The sequence below is a fragment of the Strix uralensis genome, chromosome 1, assembly GCF_047716275.1.
Source record: "Strix uralensis isolate ZFMK-TIS-50842 chromosome 1, bStrUra1, whole genome shotgun sequence".
Taxonomy (NCBI): domain Eukaryota; kingdom Metazoa; phylum Chordata; class Aves; order Strigiformes; family Strigidae; genus Strix; species Strix uralensis.
Window position 1 is genome coordinate 96,518,258 of NC_133972.1, and position 23,494 is coordinate 96,541,751.

General features: G+C 40.5%; 2 protein-coding genes across 3 annotated transcripts in view; both read right to left on the bottom strand.

The window, feature by feature from the left end:
* Nucleotides 1-139: 139 nt before the first annotated feature.
* Nucleotides 140-7,967, bottom strand: CFAP90 (cilia and flagella associated protein 90). The gene is made up of 3 exons (XM_074874682.1): nt 7,736-7,967; nt 4,123-4,239; nt 140-455 (listed from the first exon to the last, which is right to left on the bottom strand). Exons 1-3 carry the CDS (start codon nt 7,955-7,957, stop codon nt 276-278), a joined length of 519 nt encoding a protein of 172 aa, XP_074730783.1. The 5' UTR covers nt 7,958-7,967; the 3' UTR covers nt 140-275.
* Nucleotides 7,968-12,717: 4,750 nt separating this feature from the next.
* Nucleotides 12,718-23,494, bottom strand: part of ADCY2 (adenylate cyclase 2) — a 235,727-nt gene continuing 224,950 nt past the window's right edge. The window contains exons 22-25 of one of the 2 annotated variants that reach the window (XM_074874654.1): nt 22,878-22,985; nt 20,669-20,783; nt 16,883-17,007; nt 12,718-15,589 (exon numbers count right to left, since the gene is read on the bottom strand). In XM_074874654.1, the coding sequence (XP_074730755.1) occupies nt 15,437-15,589; nt 16,883-17,007; nt 20,669-20,783; nt 22,878-22,985 (501 nt within the window). In that variant the 3' untranslated portion in view covers nt 12,718-15,436. The remainder of the gene's footprint in view (nt 15,590-16,882; nt 17,008-20,668; nt 20,784-22,877; nt 22,986-23,494) is intronic. The other variant, XR_012629660.1, reaches the window with a different exon arrangement.

A 23,494-nucleotide genomic window follows, 5' to 3' on the forward strand; every position in this document is an offset into this window, starting at 1 on the left:
CAGCTGTTGACCCAACAGGTCTCACTTCCAGTGTTGCTGCCTAAAATGTTCATATCTTGCTGATGATGCTCTTCATGAGATTTTTATGACACTGCAAGCAGAAGACATGCATTTGAATTACCATGAGGAAAAGCACAGCTGCTATCTCATCTTATTTTTAATCCAAATCATTAACTAAAATGTAGAGGAAAAGGCAAAAGCACCATATTGCTTTTCGATGTGAGGTGGGGTTTTTTCCCACATAAATATTGCTGGTGATGACAGATACAAGAGATTTAGCATGGATCCAGGCTTGGAGAAGGTTTTTCCAATAAGCAGGTAATGCCATTTTTCCTGTAGAATTCTGCCTGCACATGATTAATCCTCGCATGATCTCTGATTGGCTGCTCTATGGGCTTATTTATGCGTCTCCCATACTCTGAAGATGACAAAACAGTGACAGGTCTTGCCATTTCCTGTAAAAATATAAAAGTTTCCTTATGAGAAAATCACGGAGTGAATACTTGGCAGTTATCTATTGCTAAATGTGCTGTGGCCAGGGCCAAAGTAACAGACAGAACTGTAGAGCATCTGCTATATGGATGTATATTTATTTAGCACTGATCTGCACTCTTACTGTTCCATCCCTTTCCTAGTTTTTTATGTATAGTAATAAACCATGAATGTATCACTATATGACAAGATGATAAGATATGGAGCTGTGCCATGAGTTACTGTGGACTGATAATTTTTTACACACTCACACGCACATACACACACACATACAGAGAGGCGATTACCATGGGATTACTGGCAAACTAAATGCTATGTTACTGGAAAGTGGCACAGATTTTATTTTCATTCTTGTCTTTCTTGTGCACTGACTTGCGTGATTCATATGAAAAATAGGAGAGATTTGTGTCCCCTGTTACAGGAACACCTACCCTGTTTGCACAATTCAGTGAAAGCACCGCATGAAAAAAATCAAAGCCTAAAGAAAAACCTTGAGCAACCACTAGTCCATTCAAGCTTTCCCTGAAGGACATAAAGCATATACTACTGTATTTTTTCACAATGAAAAAGTTTTACTAAAAACGCTTGTAGCTGGCTGTAAGATTACAGAAATAACTGCTCTGCAATAATGGGAAGTGGACTTGGTGAAAAATAACCTGACCAAGAAAAGATGATTTTAAGCTTGTTCTTAGTAAACTGCACTTTAAGTGACTGTGCAATCACTATCCGTAATCTGCAGTTTCTTCCTGTGCTACAGCAACAGGGAGCTCTGGAGTCAGAAGGGAAAGACAGAATTTGTTTGTTTTTCTTTTGCTAGCCAAAGGTCTCAGATTTATCAGGCTGCTTGTATGTTTGCGCACTGGCTAACACAGTATGCCTTGGTCCCCAATGTGTTTACCTAGGCTTACAATACAAATAGTATCTAAAGGGAGAATCAAAATACAGTCACCATACCACAGTTCAAGTGAAAACAAAAAACTTCTTTGCTACAACAGACACAAGTCTGACCCATATCAGCACTTATGATAGAACCCGTGAAGCACATGAGCCCCTTCATCTCCTGCAAGATGCAGGTGGGAGCACAGATCCAGTGGGGTCTCCTAGGAGGGCAGTCAGCTGAGAGACATTTTCAGACTCACGGATAGAACTAGACCTCAGATTCTTGGGAAGAAGCTGTAAACCCTTTTCCCTATAAAATCCATACCAAAACAATGTTTAAAAAACCAAAACCATTCCAAAACAACCATTCATCCTCCAACTCTCCTCCTGACCATTCCTTCTTACCTTGCTCCACCCCATTAGAAGCCATTCAGTACACCAACTTTTAACTCACCAGAAAAAAAAATCAAGTCAAGAAGAGTGGCAGACAACAAATAAGACCATTTCCTTCCCTGTCCCAGCTGTGGTAAGTGTTGAAAAAGGGGAAATGACATAATCTTTGTACCCTCAAGAAAGACTTCACTAGCGATACAGGGTTTACAGAGCTAATGATGGGCAACAGTATGTAATTCCAATCGTTTGCGTTCCCTTTAAATAAATCAGATTCAGTTTTCAGCATCCTTGGTAGCACAGCACTGACTGTGCACAGTGGCATTTCATCTTTGCGGGTTCGGCATTCAGCAGATTTCAGATTTTCCAACAGTTGGCTGGGAAGCGTCCCGCTACACGCCTTCGCAGTGTGTAATTCTAGCACTGTTAACACTTGAAAGCAGCAATGGCAGCCTTGTGCAAACACTCCGCTGCAGTCACTGTGCTACGTGTAGCTAAACCGAGTATCTGTGACTGTACTCTTGGATTCCCTGGGCGCACCCAGGCTCTCTGCAGGAAATGAAGGGCTTACTTGCAGTGGTTTGGCTTTTTCCACGTAAAGGAAAGCGGTGTACTGTGGTGGATTCAGCCTGTCTGCTTTCAGTGTTGTACTAGAAAGATGTCAATTGTGGCCTTTTTATTTATGTTTTATAATATAGTTATATAAAGTCTGCGAGGGCCACTGAGGTAATTAAAGAGCAGGAGTTGAGTATGTGACCTGCACTTAGTTATCGGTAAGTCCAGTGTTGGGTGTCATCACATGCAGGAGGATCATGTTGTAACATTTAACAGCTGTGGGTTTGATGTGTCTCCATGCTAATTAAAGGGCTGGATTAAGGGACACCTGTTCAGGAAGAGTCCCTTACGTGCACAGCGCAGCAGAGCTGGTATGAATTCTGGCCCATACATGTTTCTTCTAGGAAGCAAACTGGTAGGAAAGTGAGTTTTGTGGATACAAGAGCTCAGTAAGAAACCTTAATGCTGCACTGATAACTGTTTCTACCCAAATTTCGCAGATGGAGCTTTATGTTGTTTAAATAAAAAGGCTCATTTTTAATTGGAGTAGTCATTTACGTGGCTTTTGGCCTCATGCAGATTTGCAGCTGAATTACTAGGCATGAGCAGGTGATGGTAATGGGCACTCCTGGGATTCCTTTGGGAGCACCTAATGCTCCCTGCACTGTCTGATAGAGTTGAAGGGCATTATGGCTACACCCTTGCACTGAAATGTCTGGCAAATAGAGCTGCTAGTGAGACAAATCACAAGTGGTGGCCTTTGTCACAAAATATCAACAGTTTTATTACACAGCGATTACAGTAATTTTAACTTTTATCTCTCTCTTCCTTCTTCCATCTCTATCATATATAATCACCAATACAGGCAGCCATTCCTCGCCTACCCATTTCTTTAAATTCCATGAACCCATTAGGATTCTGAGCCCATTAACACACAAAGATTGCACTTCATTTGCTTTTTGACAGCCTCTGCCTCTGTGTGTGTGTGTATAAACATAGATATATAGATAGATATAGATATACACACACACACTTGTGTATGTATATTATTCAGATGTTGCAGGGAAAAATACATATGTGTATATATATATATTACCGTATTTCTGTTTTCAAGGCAGCTGTTTAAAAGCATGGCTGCATACTTCCTTATCTATCAGGCTGCACAGCAAACCCAGATTCTGCTGGCCCTGAATGCCTTGCCCAGCCTTTTCCAGGCATGTCTGTGGTCTTCTGACCTCCTTTGCACTAGCTCCCTATGAATTTCCTTCCTGCAGGGCAATCTGGTGTAAGTTTGCGTAACAAAATCACCAGCTTCAGAGACTTGGGCTCTCCCAGGAGAAGCTGGCAAAGGGAGGGTAGATGCCAGAGGACAGTGGCTGAGTCGGAGCCCCTCTCAGTCCTCTCAGGGAGAAGAGTTTTCAAGCATCACAGAAATAGTGCTGGACTACCTGAACTGGAGCTCTAGAGGGGTTGCACAGGTGGCTCAGAAGTCAGTCTCAGTGACCCTGAGGCTCTGTAAGAGAGGGTTTGCCTTGCTGTATCGCTTTCCCCATGCTTTAACTTGCATATGGCTTGTCACCTGGAAATCTACAGGATGCCGAAAAACCGGAGCTAACTCAGGTGTCTTCACTGGCTAATGCTTTCTCCTAAATCTCCAGGCTGAGGACAATGATGTTCTCCTTCTGAGTCCTTTGCTACCATATAGGCTGCATTATAAAGGGTAAAATAATGCCTATAGTCTCCAGCCATGTCAGAAAGTACAAAATACCTTTAACAAAGATAATTATGAATTTATCAAAGGGTTACCTCCTCATTAATGTTAAGACCACGACTCTTTGCGTGTTCTCTGTCACATCGGTGAAGATTTTTGTTGTAACCCTCTGGTCTTTTAAAAATGGCTTCATAAATGGAAACATCTCCTGTCTTGAGAAAAGGGGAAAAAAATGTCTCATTCACAGTATTGCTGAACTTGACAGGTTACAGAATATATGCAATCAAATCAATACTTAAACAGTGCATATATAGCATTAGATGACAACTGTAATATTACTGAGCTACCATTAGCAAGTTTGGGTCACTCCTTTGGAATAGTCTGCAATAAAAGTACCTAATGATACGTGATATCTTTTTTTAAATCTGTTCAGTTCTGAAATTTCCTTGTGGCAATTTACCTTTTTTTTTTTTTCCTGTAATCTGTTGTAACTTTTTGAAATTTAGATGCTTTATTTGTTTTAATTTTCTGAACTTTATATTCTCTTTCTTAAATTCATGTATTTGTTAAATGGTCTGGCACTGTAATATAAAAGGAAAGTAGGCAGTTTCAAAATTCATTTGGAATGAAAAAGACAAAGGTATCCTGCAGTGGAATCACCATTTAATTTCTGATCAAAACAGAACTGAGTTCAGAAACATGCCACAGTGGTAATCCTGTGATCCAGTAGTATGCATGTATCTGCCACATATGAAAATACAGCACACCCCAACCCAGAATATTATTGTATTCATGATACCTGTTGACATAGTTGCATCCAAATAAGCAACATTAAAAATCTGATCTGCTAACCAATGCATTCGTGAAATCTAATCAAGAATTTCTCATCAGTGGAATCAAAGGAATTTCAAAACCAAAAAAGTTTTCAAGGAAAGAAAAGCAAAATCCCCTGTTGAATGAATGTCATTAAAAGGTCCATATTCTAGTACACATGACAATCAATCACTGGTTTTGTGCATGGATGACTATAACATTGAAAAATTGTGCATTTTGTTGGGCTTTTTTTTACCTCTAATTTTAGTGTGCCAAATTTAGCCTTTTAAAAACTCTTGTATTTTGACTCTTACAATTTACAATGCTACCCTCCAAAAATAGTCAAGTCAGGGCAGGCCAAGAAGGTTACAATGGTTCCATTAAAGGGAAACCATAGTTAAAGAGTGCTAGTGAGGTACCACTGTAATCACAGGCTTCATTTGGAAGGCTATCTCTACTACTTGGTTCTGCCAAGAGGAAAGGTGTTTTGATATTTAACCTATCCATCCCTTCATTTCTCAGAAATCATCAAGCCTGAGAGAATTTCAGGCATGTTCAAGAGCATCCTGCATCTGATTTGTCACCTCCATTATTATTATTATTTCTGTGCTTCCTTGATTCTCCTCTCCTCGTCACGCTACCAGTTTAATTCAGAATTGTGGTGAGCATCTAATTTGTGCTCACCACTGGGAATATTATTTACTCCTTTGTTTTTATTCAGATGGCATTATTTGTCCATTATTAGTTACCTGTGTCAGAGCAGATAATTCATTCTTTCTGGAACTCGTAGATAGGTAGACAGCCTGTTATGTTAAAAACTAGCCCTGCCCCAGATGATCTGTTTTAAGATCTTCTGCCAGACGCATACAGCTAATAATTCTGTGCTCAATATTCTGATAACTTTTTGCTGTTGTTTCTCTTTGTTGTTAAATGCTGACTTAGTTGGCCTAGGTGGTGGTGGTGGTGAGCTGTTTCTTAAACCCATTAGAGCAAGTGAATCACGCAGAGCAGACAATAAATTTGCACTCAGGGTGGGCATCCTCTGTATACTGCTACTAAAGCTAAGAACTTTGCAAACATTCATTAATATTCCAGACACACATAGAATAGGTAATAGCTTTCTCCATGACACAGAAGAGAAAACACCACACAACTGGCTACAGTAACTTATGTAAAGCAATCATGTGAGCAACTGTCAACCAAGGGATTAAAAGGCAGGAGTTTCTGGCTTCTGGCCATGTGCTGAGCACATCTTCCTCTATTTCTCTCCGCTTCAGTCTCTGACATACAGTTGGTCTTAGGTATTTATTTAAGCTGCAAAAAGGAATGAAATTCCTTTTCCTGTATAAATAAAAAATTTCAAATTATCTAACTCCTTAATTGTGCTGAAGAATGGGTTGAATCTGCTTCCTCCACTGTGGCTGAGGCCTGTGCTGTGAAGAAACCTATTAAACAGCTGTCACCACTTTGTTGTTTCCATGCCACTGGAGCAGCATTTTCCACAAACCAGGTCATCAGGAGCATGAAAGCAGACTTTGTATTGTAAGCAAAAGCTCCACCATATGGTTGCTAATTCCATGCAGATTGGATAGACTGTGAGCTCCACCAGCCCCAAGCGCACCACGCCAGCCCTCTGACCTGCCCTAGCCTTACTCTTGTTGTGCTCTCCCTACTGTTTTGTTAAGCATGGCACCAACTGTATCTGCTCACCTTTGGCTCTGACCACTTTCCCAAGGTAACGCTGAAATCAACACAGAGGAGTCTGAAATTACAAACCTACCTGTCTTTTAGCAGGGCCACCCAGTCAGTGTGGGAAATTTGCTGTTCCTTTAATGCCCAGCGCTGTGCTGTGGTCTGCACCCTGCCCACAACCCAGGGCCACTCGACCTGCACATTCAGTCACTTGGGTGGGAGGGGATTCACATGCTGTATTTATTGTTATAACTAAATACATGTTGCCATAACTGCTATATTACATTGCTATAATAGACATTTCAGAACTTTTTAATGTTGATTTTTTGGAAGAAAAAGCTGTGAAGTGCAATGTCTCATACAACTTTTTTCAGAGAGAGAAAGGTTTACCACTCAGGAAGTATAGCCCAGCTGAGGCTGAAGGTGTAAGATTGTTTTCATTTCTGATTTTAAATATAAGAACAGAGAGAATGAGGAAAAAGGGTGATACAATGCAGCAAAGTGTGAGGAGTGAGGCTTCCTGCTAGTCTACTTGAGTTACTACATGTTAGTGTAACACCTTCAGAAGCATTCAGTTATCAAGACATGTATTGATCTTATTGTTTTCAGTAGCTCTATTGATTTTCTTATTTAAAGCTGAGCATATGGAAAATTTGTGCAATGCACATTGAAACCCTTTTCCCTCGACTGAAAATGGAGCAGTTTCTTTTTAAAGGGTCGCTGAGAGCGTGCATTACCAGAAAAAAACACAGGTGCCGAATCCCAGTGACAGATGACGCCCTTCCTAGTGTCCCCCCTAAAGACGTGTTGCATTTTGGTGATACCACGTGCCAAAGGTCCTTAATCTTTGGCAAACCATGTCTCTGCCTTCTCTTGCCATGCAGTGAAAGGCATTACCCTCATTTTCCATCCACAAGTAGCAAACACCCGTTAGACTTCACAATGGCCTCTGAAGATGAAACCTCCTGTTTAGGCATTAGCTAGCCTAGCTCACAGCTGATGCGGGGCATTTCTGCCGGCCTTGGAAACATTATCAGGGTTGTTTTAGGCACCCGTCTGACCAGATCCCTCATGATGAGGGCCGAGCCCTTGCACAGGGACCGAGCACGATGTTGTTACACTGTGCAGAAACCCCCGAGGAAGGCTTGTCCCTCCGGCCCCGCCAGGCCCTGCGAGGCTCCCCGGCTCCATCCCCTTCCTCACCTTGGCCTCCCGGTGGAAATAGCTGAGCTCCGGAGGCCCTTCCCGTCTGGTCGGGATGAGGCTGAAGGCGGAGAGGGCGGAGATGGGAGGCTGCCGCCTTCTTCCCGTCGCGCCACCGGGTGCCTCCTCTGCCCCTCCCGACCCTTCGGTGCCCGGGGCCGCCGGGGTGCCCGGGGGTGCCACCGGGGTGCCCGGGGGTGTCGCCGGGGCGGGGGAGGCCATGCTGCCTCGCGGCCGCCGTCACCCGGCAACGCTCTGCCGCCGCCCGCAGCTCGCCCGCCGGCCCGCGGCGAAGGGAGGGCCCGGGCGGCGGGGCCGAGGCGGGGAGCGGGGCCTGTAGCTGCCGGCGCAGGGAGCACCGGCTCAAGCCCGGCCCGGGGGCGACCCGCAGCGTGGGGCAGCCTGACAGGAACTGGCCCCCCGGCCGCGGCTGGGCCCGAGTGGTCGCGGCCCCGGGGGAGCTCAGGGGGTTTCCAGACAGTGGTGTTAGCCCCGGCAGTGTGGATGCCCGGACACCCAGAACTGAGGTTTGGGGCCCAGTTGTGAGCAGCGGCCTCAGTGGCGCCTTGGCCGGCAGCCCCTGCCCCGGGGCCCAGCACCGCCCTCCCTCAGGCTCCCTCATCTCTTAGGACCTTGGAAGCTGGGGAAGAAGGTTAGGGCAAAGCCTGGCCAAAAGGACTGACTTTTGGCCCTGGCAGTTTGCAGTAATCCAGAAATCCCCTTTTAAGTGGAGAAGTTGAATAAAAACACAACACAGTGTGGAGTTTCCACCCGAGTGAGGATGCTGAGTCTTGAGGAACTTGGGGTCTCTTCAGCGAGAGCCTCCTGGCCCACAGGCTTTAATGGGATGTTTAGCCATTCAAGCAATGCAGTTGGAAATCTCTCTCACACAAGCACTCACGGTGGGGCACTGAAAGTAAGTGTCTCTGGGGTGCAAATCTCTTAACTAGGTTGACTCTAAAACTGCTGTGCCCTCGTAGCACCTGGCTCCTAGTCACACAGTTATCCTGCTTTAATACATACATGTAACTATGCCCATGCTGCTGCTTACTGTGCTGCTTGGGGATCTGCGACTAGCTTGGCTTTACCTTTCTTGCAGAACTAATGCGCTGTAGGTACAGCATTACTGTTATTATTGCTACTAGTATCTTTTGGCAAGCACTTTCACACCAGCGCTCTTCCAGGCATCTTGAATTTTACTGAACATCCAAGATTTATTTTAAAAAACCCCAATATTCAGAGGACCAGAAATCTTCACTGCCAATTGTTTTGGCATCTTGGATCCAGGCAATAATTCAGGCCTACTGATTTAAAAGTCCCAGCCCTACTACATAGTTGCCACTCTCCCATCACTAATGCACTGAATTACTTAGCCTCTTGCTTATTTGCAAGCGCAGTGTGGAGTCATTTATACTCCACAGACTTGGGTGTGTGTTTTTTTAAATCAGTCGTGACAATTTCCATCTGCTTAGCTAATAATGTCCCTTTACCAATTAGGATCCTCTTCTTTCTGTAGCATGGGCCAAATTAGCTAAGTGTCAGTGAACAGTGGAATTGAAAATTCAACAGCTGCCTTCCTTACATCAGCTTCCTACGCAGGGACACGTTTGCCACTGTGCAAGTGCTTTTTTGTAGTTTAGTCCGAGCACCAAGAGACAGCAAGCCCATTTATAAAAAGCAGCTGAGCTGAAGCTGCAGCTATAAATAAAGCCGCAAGAAACCGTTCGCCAGAAATACAAACTAAGCTAGGCGAGAGCTCTGAAGTCAGATCTGAAAGGTTTCCTCTCCAGTTTTCTTTCTACTGTTCACATGTAGCTCATTTTGATTAACATTTAAGATGGCATTAAATGGAATTACACTATCTGGATGCAATACAGATTGTTAAAAATATTGCTGGATGCTTGTTATAGATTTGTCATAACCCTCCCATTTCAAATAATTAAAACTAATGCTTTACAGTTCACTTCTTCCCAATGAAGGTATAAATCCCTTTAGAATTATTTGAATCTTACAAAGGCATTTTCTTTCTGGTCACCTTTTGCAGACTCCCCAGAAGCAGGATATTAATGCCCAGGGGTTTTTGTTCCAGTTACAACCAGACTTAGATCATACGCTGCTAATATGCTACTGTTAAGTGTATGTTCCTGTCACAGAGTAGCACAGGAGGTCAGTCTGTTTCCTTAGTAACTTAAGTATGAACATGTAAACAATTGTAAGAGGGCGACAGAGCAATTTTAAACTATATGGTCAAAACTATGCTTTCAAATACAGCTGAACTCAGAGACCAAAGTGTTAAAAGTTGCTTTGAAAGAGAAGTTCAATTGCCTGCATTTTTAGGGAGTAGCAGCATCCCCTGCCTCAGGTTCCACTGGTAAGGTTCCTGAATTTCAAATACATTGATAGGTACTTTTGTAGCCCATAAAGGTGTCTCAAAGGCAGGGTCACTGTTCTGAAATGTCAAACTGGCTTATGGAATAACTTTGCAAGAAAATTCCTGAAAGGAATTTGTAAAGCAAATGGTAACGGGTGTGGGGCGGATGACACACGACAGGGATGACAACGACAGGGGGATGGAGATGGGACGGACACAAAAGGACAGATGACATATAACTGGACAGGTCATTGATACACAGAAAAGCCACAGTAGCTGTTTTCTTACTACAAGCTGACATACCTGTTTCAAACTCAAGTCACTCAGAGTGGAGATGGGTAGCTTGCTGTCAATGCTTAGCAATTCATCTCCTGTCCTTGCTGTTTGACTTCAACGTGTATCAGTTTGCTGTGTATTCCTGACTCTCAGCTGAGACACAAAGGAGAGACAGTCTTTGCCACAAATGTTGCATCCGATGGCCCTTGAAAAAGAGGCTGAAACAAAAATGGCTCAAAAACTCTGTCCCCTTTCCACTACCATAGCTTTAGTCCAAGCCAGTCGTTTCACACAAGTGCTTGTTTCTTCTAGATCCTAATTAGTGACAGACTGCCCATCTCAAACAGGAAGGCTCTTCAGAAGTTTTCTGAAGGAGGCAACTGTACACCAGTGGTGGAAGTCAGCACACCTTTTGCAATCTTCAGGGTTTTTTTGTTCATGAGCTACTCAGGAAATTTTTAACTTTCCTTGAATATTCTGTTGTTTCAAGTAATTCTCCACACAATTACTATGACTGAGACTTGGTCTGGAGATTGCAAACATATCCTGGTTGGCTTGTCACTACAATTTCAACTGCTTGACTGGAGACTTAGGTTTTTCAAATAATTGTAATTACTTTAATTTTAATAATTTTAAAACAAGCATAAAATGATAACTGGTTGACTGATATAATTTGCAATTATTATTTGTATGCTGACTTATACCTGCTGAATGGATACTCCATTTCAGATGAATATTCTGTTCAATAACCCTCTTGGTAAGTAGAGTAATACACAATTTTATGCATGAGGTGACATTACTTTCATAACAATTGTTATTTGTAACAGTTTTGGAATGCAAACATGAAAATTTCTAGTCCAGGCATGTCAATCTTTCAAAATATTTCATGTGCATTTTTTCCTGTCAAAACTGAGATTTTCATGAAGAGAATCTCAATGGCTACAAATATATTTGAAAAATGCTCCATCGAAAAATTTCAAACAATTCTTGGCAGAATCATTGCTTTGAACAGTGGCATCCTACAACATAAAGTGGTTCATATCTTCATAGTTGCAAACAGGATTAAAATGTCCTTACCTTGCATTTGGACATATTAGTAACTACACTGACCTGAATAATTCCTGCCCCTAAATTTGAAAATGTTTAAAATTAATATGTAGCAAACTTCAGGGTGAACCAGCTACAGCTGATTTTTACACCACTTTTGACAAATCCACACAGATTTGAAGTACTTCAAGGGACAAAAATACTCTCTTAATTGCATGTTTTATTTAAGGCACATATATTTCATTCTACATGTTTCCTCCCCAGAGTTACTCCACTATTTTAGACAAGAAAGGAAGAATAAAACTAAAAAGCCCTAGTGTTAAAATTGTTTGGGGTCCACCTGTAAAAAGTGTTGAAGGGTAGTATCTAGGTCAGCTGAAGGAGAATCTGTTATCTGACAATGAAAAATTAAAATATCTTCATACAGAAGGAAAACTGCGTATCAGAGGATGAGCTAGTAATTGCTTTTAACAGTAAATCTGGTGCTATATAAAGCATCCTGACAACATAGCTAATTATTTGTCCTGATGTCAGGTTCTGAAAACAAAACAGGAGAGATTTTCAACAGCTCTACCTTCAGATAGGCACAGCTGTTGCTTTAGAAACACACAGATTGAACTACCTGTGCTGTAGTGGAAAAAGGGAAAGTCTGTAGATGTTTTACAAAATAGACGAATCATAAAGGAATATAGACAATGAAAAAGGCTTTCCATACAGCATGTGATGCTAATGTCTCTCTTTAGAAACAACAGCTAAATAGCATTAATTTACAGGTAATCCCAACTACTTTTGTAGTTCACAAAAACATCTGCAAGTCTAATCTTTCTTCCTGTCCTTTGGTAGCCCTCTATAAATTGGAGCAAAGCATTGACTTTGAAAAAGAAATCCAGCAGGCTCCCAAGGTGTTGCCATTTGGATTTCACTTTACCAGACCACAGCGAATCACTCTTATATTGATCTTTTGGCTGCTGCCTCATGGTGTGAAATACATTTGCATTGTACTTTCGGAAGTCACGCTTTTTGTGGTTTGCTAGTGGTCTATGAACCTCGGCACCAACACAGAAGTTGTAGAACCTGATGAGCCTTACTGTGATGCAGAATATATAGAATGTTAAATATTGATTTGTATGATTATTATAAAACTTTTCAAGTTACACACTGATATATGAGCAGTGTTATATCCAGTTAGAGAGGCAGATGAAATTGCTGCAGGAGAGGAAGAAAGAGGATACAAGAACTCCAAGTCAATCTAGACAGGGGAAAAATAAAACAGTATAAACAGTAGATATAAAATGCATTGGAAGACAAAAAGTATTTATTGGATACAAATAGCTTCTTGGCACTAGAAAGATGATAATAATAATACTCAGCAACTGAAGGCTAGAGAGAGGATGGTATGAACCTTTCTTTATATGGGCATCATACTGCATGTATAATAATCTTTTGCCCACTTTCTTTTCTTTAGCAGAATTTGGCTGCAAGAATTAGAATGCAACTACAAAATGAGAGAAGAACACCAGTGAAACACGACTGCTCTGAACAAGGGCATTTTCAACATGCTCTTGGAGGGCACATAGATCTCTTTATATTTCATTGGACCAGGCAGCTAATGGCCATTCAAATATTTAATTTCATGGCTTGCAGAAGTAAAATACTGTTTAACTTTTATAAAAATCATAGAAACAAGGCTATTGAGTTAGGTACAAGGTTTGCTACTGATGTGCAAGAATACAAATGAAAAACAAAATCCTGAATGTACAGGTTATACCTGAAAGCTGCATAGATACAACAGTACAATATAATCAACTTTACATAAAGGGTTTTCATCCACACTAAGAAATGATTGCTTTGACCTGTGATAATACCAGAATGATTTTAACGGCACAGAGTACATTCAAAGTCTGAGAGATTAATAACTTTTTAATTGTTCCTAGACAAATTTATAGTAAAGGGAGAGGAGGGATTTAGGAGAAGTCTTAAGCATAGCTAAGTGATAGCTTGTTTTAGGCAATGACGGGGACATTTTTTCTGTTGCCACGTGAGCTATTTGGAAAGTCTGTCAATCCACTGGAAAATATTTATCTTAACGTATTAATTAAAAGGAAGAAATCATAAAGCCAACAAAATATTTTTAATGACATTTTATTAGACTGAGCATCTATCTTGAGAGTTACTGATCAAAAGTCTCCAGCTCTGGGTGAGACATCGTTTGTTATGTTGGACATAACTGAAATAACTTGCATTTTGCTTTTAGACTAACTTAAGGGGACCAAAATTCAGATTGTCTATTTTACTGCAAGTGTAGGCATTTTGAAATCTGCCATTCCAATATGCTAGTGGGCAGATGGCTGCTGTGAGTAAACCGTGCCACACTCAGCGAGACTGTGGCCTGATGCCATTTATTTGTGACCCACAATTTTGAGAACTCCTTCTGAAAGGACACCAGTGCCACACAAATGTAAATATATGTTTCATGAATGAGAAATCTGAATACTTTTTACATTTCAATAGCATGCCAGAGCTAATAATACATAAGTTGACTTCTATATTCATATGGCATCAGTCAGAAAAAAATCTTGTAATTATATGCTATTTTGTAAATAGGATGATTTTATTAATTTTGGTCTTGTTAGGATGTTATGATTAAAAGAATATGTTCACTTCAAGTACTGATTATAGCAAAGCAAAAGTTAAATCTTTACTATCAGTGCTTCAATGGAACATAGTACAATTACCTACTTTTTTAGTCTTTCATCTGTCTCATCTATGAAACTCTGAAAGTGTGATATTTTTAAATTCAACGGGATTTAAATTAATCTCAAATATCCACAAAATAGCATTTTTTCTATCTTCCACTCATACTCATGTCCTGATAAATTACATTATTTTAAATATCCCATGAAATCCGGCATTATAAAAGTTAAGGGAAAGGCATGCAAGGACAAAAAAGGTTGCCAAAGTGCAAAACAAACAAAACTTTTCTTCTCCTGTACAGCTTCTCCTAGTTATTGTTTAAGCATTGCAGGCCAGTTGCAAAGTAGCAACACTGCTACTGTCTCCAGTATCCCCCACTTTGCTTGTGTTTATGGATTTGAGGTAAGTCTTCTGTATCACCTAGGGAGTAAATGACTGCAAAGTGCCGAGGATGCCACCCAAGACTGAAGACAATAGAGGTGATTCAATTTCTGAAAGGGAATAGCAAGTCTAGCAAGTATTAATGACCAAGGCTATTGAGAGATCTGGCCATAGCCTGCCTTAACATCTAACTGCTGAATAAAAAGCAGCAGCAGCAGCAGCAGCAGAGGACCCGCAGGTTCAAAGCGACAGAAGCCATGGAAGGAAGCAAAACTAAGAGACAGCAACAGTAAGACAAAGTACATATAAACTTTTAATGAATTAACCTTACAAAAGACAATAGCTTCAAAACATTTGACACGTTTATACAAAACTATTCCAGCATTGTTAGTTCTCTCTTCAGAAAGAATGCCAGCAAGCCACCCAACGTGTCCCTGGCTATGAGATGCAACTGGTGATCACATCCAAATCATGTGTGGACAGAGTAAACTTATTTACAAATACTGTATACTTTAATACCAGATTAGTGGATGCTATCGGGGAGCGACTGTATTTTCCAGAAAACACCATGCATCAGAAAATAGTATGCACCCCTAGCTTTATTGCCTTTTTTCCCCTCATTTGTCACTAACAACTCTTTTTAGTCCTTTCAGTATGAGTTATCTCCTTTTAATTCCTATTCCTTCTTTTCTTGTCTTTGAATAACAGTGCAAGTAGCAGTACAATCTTCCAGTCCTATAGCGTACATCACAACTGTCCTTGAACATAGGAATATCAAGGTGCAAAATGATGGCTCATGGGACTATTCTGCAGCCATATTAAAATAAGTGCCACATACCAGAAAATAGCACGCATGTTAAGGGCCAAAATGTAGTTAAAAAGTGCGTGATACTTTCCTGAAAATATAGTATTGATGACACGTACAAGCATCTTCAAGATGCCACGTTCCCTTGTGAAAGGGATCTTGTCATTTCAGTATGTACAAAGTATGTCTTCAATTCTCCTTTGCCTTTTACATTTATTATTCCTCTGCAAGTGCTCATGTACCCCAATGTTTGCAGGACGTTGTTCGTCTCCTCTGTAACCTGCAACAATACAGTAATACAGCCAGTGTTGATAACAGAGCAAAGCAGAATCTTCTTCCAGAGTGAGAGAACATATGTTCTGAGCAATTATAAGGGTTTTGCTGTAATGCTTATAAGGCCTTTAAGGGTCTCAAGTGAAGTTTGAGCACATGAGCTTTCAAACAGTCTGTCACTGGATGCCCATTCTAATTGCTTACATGGAGTACCAAATTTGGTAGAAAACAGAGGGTTCGTAGCTACTCTTAATGGCACTAGGGACAATACTGCCTCATATAGCATTTTTCTCAACTTCAGGAGCTGTTTTTCATTTCGGTAGACCCAAGCTTTCCCATCTTTTTGCAAATACTAAGGCTGTGTGAATGAAGTGATAGTAAGACACTAGCGTCATCTGTCAGAACTGCTGTTGCTAGTTTCTCACATAACTGGCAGTGAACCAAACTTTAGGCAGTTCTGCCACTTTTGGCAAAAGCCCACTAGGACAGAGGTTGTTCAACAGCATCAGTTGTCTCGGACTGTCTGTGTTTTTTTGTGAAGCAAGCAACTGTTTGCAGATGTCACTGCTTTGACATCCCTTCTGTTTTCAGTTTTGACCAACAGTTGGTAACTTTATTTTTCCATTATTTAGTTCTGAATAGTCTCAATCATAGATTTGGAGTGCTCTCAATCACACGCTAGGATCCCAAAGTGCTAGGTACCATACTAGGCAGGTACTTAAAAAGTGATCCCTGACTGGAATTACTGGAAAGTTAGTAAATTGAAGGTCTTTTCTATACAGGTCTATCTATAATCTCTACAGATAATGATCTATAAAGGTTATTAATCAGCATGGTTCATTAAAAGGAGTTTCATGATTGCTTTATGGATTTAACAGCAGTTATGGTAATTTCCTTTATTTAGAAATAATTATCATCTGGAATGCCCTTCAAAGATAAGGTAGCTAGTATTTTACAAGTTTAGAAATTCACAGAAGAGAAATGTGATTTCTCTCAAACCCTCTCTTAATCTAGGGATGCATTTCCAGGCAACCCATGACTTCCTCCACTGTATTCCTCTGAAGGGTCAAGACAAAGTTTTGATTCTCCTCCCATTTTTCCTATAATTTTCTTTTAATTCTTTACTTTGCTGCCTAAGGTCTAGTTCTTTTGAAATGTACAGATACAGCTGATGATAGGTAATTTTTTTCTGTAGGCATCCTTAGCTCCAAAACACAGACCTGTTTAGTGGACAAATATATGTTTTTTAAACACAAAACTCAAAGGATTAACATAAATACTAGACAAAATCAAAACTTACCTGTATTTTATCTAAGACACCAGTGCTGTCCATCCTGCTGGCCACATTTACTGTATTGCCCCAGATATCATATTGTGGTTTTTGAGCTCCAATTACTCCAGCAATTACAGGTCCATGGTTGATACCTGGAAAACATCAGAACTTAACATTAAGAACAAAGATCCACTGAACAAGGACACACAAGTGCATCTGGTAACATATCAAGTCAACGAACATCGTATTTGGCCCATACTAAATAGTGAGTACAGCAACCAATAGTCTGTTCACAACTTTTTTATCAACCGTTTACAGCAGGAGGATGTTAATTATAAAAATGCCAAAAGTTAGTTCATCTAATTTTAGTTTTACTGCTCCCTCCCATCCTGAGTAAATTTGATATTTTCACCCATTAGTGTCCTAATAACCTGCTACTGCCTTTATTACATAGCATGAGGAACACACTGTGGGAGAGCAGCAGCTTCTGGGAAAACAGACATACAAAAATTTATTTTATTTCTACTTGTAGTGAAAAGGGCTTCTCCTGTCTGCAATAGTTGTTGGCCAAATCAAATAACTTTTACAGTATTCTTTGCTTCTTAGATGTAGAATAAACTAATGTGAATGAGCTGGAAGGATTTGAAGCCTTGTTCTGAAGGCTGGATTGCCCACAGAATGGTCCTAAATAACTGCAATATAAATATATGCATTCAAATAATTTGATGAAGATGGAGTAAAGTAACAAATTTCTAGCTCAGTGAACAGGAAAGCCAGGTTGGACCTAATGAGAAATAAATCCTGGACAAGTGAGTAGTTTGGATTTCTAAAATTATCTCCACATCAATAACTGAATTCTATTAATTCCTTAACAGAAACCATCCCTAGTAATATATCTATGCAGCAAAATGAAAGTGTGATTGTAGCATGGGGAGGCATCTCAGAGCTGGCTCATCTAGCATGGATCATATATAACATGGCAGCATGGGCTAGCGACCACATTATAAGACCATTTGGAAACCCTGGAAAAAGTGACTGCAGCAGTTAAATTTAGAAAACTGGGGAAATATGCAAACCCTAAAGAATACCAGATAAAACATGATAAATAGTTGTCTAAGTGCTTGGGATTAAATGCATAAAGGGATTTAAGCCTTGCAACACTGCATTAACAACTGCACCATGGGTGTTTCTTTCTGCCTCATCACATCCAATGTGTAGATGGCATTAGGGACCTAAGAGTGGAATCCACAGAAGTCATCTGCTGAGTAGCCCAAGCTAGCTAGTAGGGAATACTGAAGAGATGTGTGTAGCATACGCTCTGCCATGGTCCAGAAATTAGGGCAGTGCAGTGGGACCTTCCTTCAAAATACAATGGCCAAGAGGTGACTTTTATTTTTTTATCTTCTTCCTGAACCACCACTGCTGATGGTTTGAGTAATACCTCAGGGGCTGGAAAGCCAGCTTCAGATCTCTCCTCCTTCAAGGAGACTTCTACCCATATCTCTTAGGAATGAGTTTTGGCCACCCAGGCATTCTGGGATGTTCTGCTTTATGTCATTCCTGCTAGTGTGGGTCTCTTTTGCATGACACGTGAATGGGGGCAAGGCTGGATGAGTAGTACTCTCAGTCCAGGTGAATGCTCTAACAGAGGGTGATACCATCTGTCTCTTTCTCTTGTGCCCAAAGTGACATGTAATTATTCCATAAAAAGGTAAATACTGTTCAGCAAATACTGTTCAGTAGGACAGAGAGAGAACATCCCAAAGTATCCTACAGCCTGGGCTCATAGCATTCTCCAGGGAACAGGCATCCCCATGCTTGAGCAGCCTCAGCCAAAAGCAGGAACCAAATTAAGTTCACCTACAACACAGACCAATGTTCTAACCATGAAGCTATATGGAAAACAACATGTCATCCTCTATTTTGTTCTGAAAAAAAAAAAGCAGTACCTGTGCAAAACTTGCTGAAAAAGCATATCTGACCTTGTCTAATATATTAAGCACTTTAGCTAACAGGAGGGGAGGAATGCCTGAAATATAATCTAGGTGCTACCATCTCTTGTGTGACAATGTCAGAGTAGGCTGTGTACCTCCTAAGGCACAACTAGCCTTTCAGTCACTCACAGAAAACAAGGGTTGAAAGCTGAGACCTCTAGTGAGTTGCAACAATTCTGGGGTTAGATGCTGGCTGAGGAAGGCTTTTATAAATGGCAGTTTGGGTTTAAACCCTTACAGTGGGATTATGTCAGAGACAGAATCTGTTCAGATGTTTCTGTGGCTTTAATTGCTATGGTTATCAGATGCATTCATGGCCAGGCGGTGGTGGGAAGTGGAGAAGAAGTGAAGTGAAGATGGGAGGTGAAGATCTCAGCAGTGCCTATACTGGATTAAGGTGGCAAAAGTGCCGGTTTGGGGCCTGTGTCCCTTTGTAGATTTAATCATTTCTCATTTCATGAAGCAAAGAAGTATGACTTCTCTGGAACCTATAGCAAACACTTTAAAATTCACAAGTAGGTATCTTTTTTTCCCCTAAAAAGTTTGTTTCATGATCCCCACTTTAAGGGCGTCAGTATTGCTTTAATCAGTTTGTGGATTAGCCCTGACACTCAGCAGCTCTTTATCTGTACTGACACGATATGTTTGCAAGTATGTGACATGCCATCTATGGCAAGAAGAGAATTGTTATTCTGTACAGAAATATGGTATCTCTACACGTTTCTTTAAACCCATCAAGTTCTGTAACACTCTGAGAAGGAAACATACTTCAGATTTGCTTTGTCATTTTTTAACTCTAGCAAGCAATACAAAACATACTGGCAAAGGAGTGCTCCAAGGAACACAGATTAGCAAATTTTGCCAGTGGGTGGCACTGTGAAATAAACATGAGAGAAGCAGCCGAGAGGAAAAGCAAGCGGCACAGCAAGGAAAAGACAAGACAGGAGTGTAACTGTTGGAAATCAAATATTTCTGACATGTTTACAGGATTTATAGCTTTCCAATACTTATTTACTGCTTTCATTTCACACTTTCCAAGTTACACATTGCATTGTAAAACTGCTGTGTACTGCTATCAGGGAATAAACATTTTGGAACATATGGTTCTTGACCAGCTCTGAATTAATTTATTTCATCATCCTTTCCATGCCTTACTGCAGCTGCCTATTTCTTTTTTTAAAATACCATGATGCACAAGTAGAAGCAATTAGAAGCTGAAATATAAGGGATACCCATTTTAAATATAAACAACTTGTCATCTTTGCTCTTATTTGTCAATAACCACAGAATAACAAAGAGAAATACCCTCCTCTGTCTAATACTGGGAAGGAAAGAATGCATTTTTGTATGCTTGCTTGAGTTCAGTACATCTAAAATATTTCAAACTCCAGCCTCACTGGCCTCTTAGAGCTCTTGCCCTCCAAAACAATTTATATGGTTTTGTAAAGCCCTGTCCAGAGACTTCTTGTGTCCTTTGATATTGATAAGCTTAAAAAATTTATGCAGTTAACAACCTCTAGAATAATTATTATAGAGTTACCATAAAACCATTCAGAGCCATGGGAACATATTTTGTCAACCATTCTTTACTTAGGAATACTGCCCTTTTCTGAGTCCTGCTTTGAAACACTCCTTGAAACAACACCAGCTATGGTTAATGGGCAATACCATGTCAGCTGCCTTTAAATGGGGTAAAGATGGCGCTATTTACTTTCATGGCCCTTTTGGTCAGTTCTAGTAACACTTTAATTAGCCAGTACTTCACACTGAATTCTCCCCCTCCTCCATGATATTCTCATAAAAATCCTGTGATACGTACCTACTCGTAATTTGAAGTCATTGAATGAATGCTTGTTTATGACATCCAGTTTTGCCACCAAGGCAAATGCGAACTCCACCATGGTTCCTATGTGCATATACTGTCGTTCGGGTTCCTGAATTTAAACAGCCAAACAAACAGAGTAAAATAATTTTCCTCAGCCTTAGTTGCTGTGAGAATACAATCAAAATATGCCAAACACCTGAAAGCACTTAAACCCTTAGGGTTGTCCTAATGCCAGCAGGCAGCAGCAGAAAAGTAATGAAAAGATGGTGCCCTGTCCAGCATCAGTTAGATCAAACAATGGCCAATAGACCAGAATGCATTTTACTTACTCAATCAGGCAGTCTAGAGATGACAGATCCACAACATGCTTAATCTAATGTTTTGATTGTCAAATAACTCATTAGCTGCTATCTAATCCCACAGGCACTCAATGTCTATGTGTGCCTAGGATTTGCTCATTAATTTTCTCTAAGTGTCTGCTTCTATTTTATGCCCTTTAATAGTAAATTATGCCTGTGGACAGGCCAACAGACACTCCTCCCTCTCACTGCTGCACACTTTAGCACCCTAGTTAATGCTTAAAATCCAGTGACATTCACAATTTTAAGAGTTCCTCCACTGATCTCATCTGGTAAATAAGTAAGCACCTCTGAGAACATCTAATAGACCTGAAAATGAATAAAATACAAGAGGAAGAGAGGAAGAAGGCAACCCACCTCTGATCCCTAGTTACTAGCTCAGAGCTTATACCACTTATAAAGGCTATAGATTTAATGTCTCCTCATACATCAACAGTGTAGCCTGATTTCTAAATACTGGTTTGAGTCCACTCAGGCTGAGGAGAAAATTTATTTTTGGACTCCCACAGCCCAGGGTAAGGCCCTGATAAGAGAATGATTTCGTAAGAGATGGACTCACTGATCTCTATGAGTAATAACTGAATCTTCCTCAATTCTTGAGATAAAGTGACAGAAGAGATGGACAAATGACAACTTCAGGAGATGATTCATGGAGTAGACGCATCAGCCTAGGTGGGACAGTAGTGGTGCTTGCCAGAGCAGCTGTTTAGATGAATGAAGCCTGTTTCCTTTGGAGTTCACTCCTAGCTAAGACAGATGGCTTCCTGTTCAGTTGATGCATTCAGACCCCCTCCTTAGGCACTTAGTCTTCCTTGGGTGCTTGTCTTAAGATGGGGGCAGTTCCCAGCAGTATGCCTAGCAGTCAGTCACTGCCACACTAGGTACTGCAGTACCTGCATATCTTTGGGCATCTGGACTGAAGGCTGCTGAGTTCTCGTGGATTTCTTTTGAAAATGTGTACTGAATCACCAAGGGGAACAGCAAAACTTGGATCTCTCAATTTACAGTTTGTGGAAATAACTCAAACAATAAATTTCTTCCTGTGCACACACTAGTTTTAGTTGTGATTGAGAATGTTTTCTATGTCTTCTCATCTCCAGTCTACAGTTCTGCATTTCCTTCATCCCCTTCACCTCCCTGTATTAAATGTCAGAGCTAATTTAAAATCATTCTTTTTTGTCCCTGGGATCCTTAGGGTCTATAGTTCAGGTGTTAATTACTTCTGTCTAGAAGGAACATCAGTTTGGCAAGAGCACATTAATCCTTAGCAGAGAATGTGTTGATTCATAATTGCTGTGTCTCTGTCGCTAACCTGTAGAACTCTAAAGATCACGGAAAAAGCAAGGTTTTTGCTTAAAAGTTAAGAATTGCTTCTCTGAACTTCATTTCTGCTGACTGCAGTTCCCAATCCTACCCTATTAAGTAAATGAAAAACAAAGGAACACGTTCTCAGTGCTGAACCTGAAGGTTCTGTAAGTATATGGTTAGTACGGCTACTCAGTCCTCCCAGCTTACAATGGAAAATATTCATTCTTGCATTCTTTTGTACACTTTATAAATCCAGCTCTGCTGCAGCATGTAAGAATAAAATGCTGTATTGTATTTAGAATAGGCCTGTTTTAGACTTAGAAAATACAGAGGTGGCATTTTCCAACTGCAATGTATAGAACAATAATTCACAGAGACTACTAAACAAAAGTATACACTTGTCCAGTACAATACAGTCTATGTTAATAAAAAAAAAAAAAATAGCCCACAACACTATACATAACCTGCAGTTTAATGAACACAATTTTAGCCTTCATTTGAACATGTTTTTATTAAGCAGGAACCTTTTCCTGTACCTGACACTGTTCTTGGTTGGGTGTAGCACTCAATCCTGTTGCTGCCATGTAAGTGCTTCCAATGGTCTTTATCTTTTCAACTCCACTGAACTTTGGCTTTGACAATAACTGTAAAACAAGGATGGTTATTCATTATCCAGATCAGCAGCCTTGCTACTCTAACAGCATTGTTACTTTAACAGCATCAGTTCTTGGAACAGTCTCTTAATAGACCCCAAATGGCTTGACAAATATATACACAATGAAGGACTTAAGGATGGATAAAACAATGGTTATAGCCTGCAAGGAAAGGGAATTACTGTTTGTGAAAATACCTTTTTATTCTAAAGGGACTATTTAGTAATGAGAATAAAGTCCACCTTATTGTACATACAGCTCTTAAAAGTCAGTAGACTTTGTACGTGTTTTATATTGGAACTGAGTCATCATGTGAGCCCACAGTTAAGCTTTAAGTAGCTTTCTGAAAGTAAGCATCTCTTCCATGGCAATGGGATGGCCCATGGCAATGGGACTAAAATACAAGGATTTTAGTGCATATCCCAGGTTGTTTTGGACATTCCAATGTTTTCCAAATGGTTTTGCTGCTAAAATACCCTCTATAGCTGCAGATCTGCAAA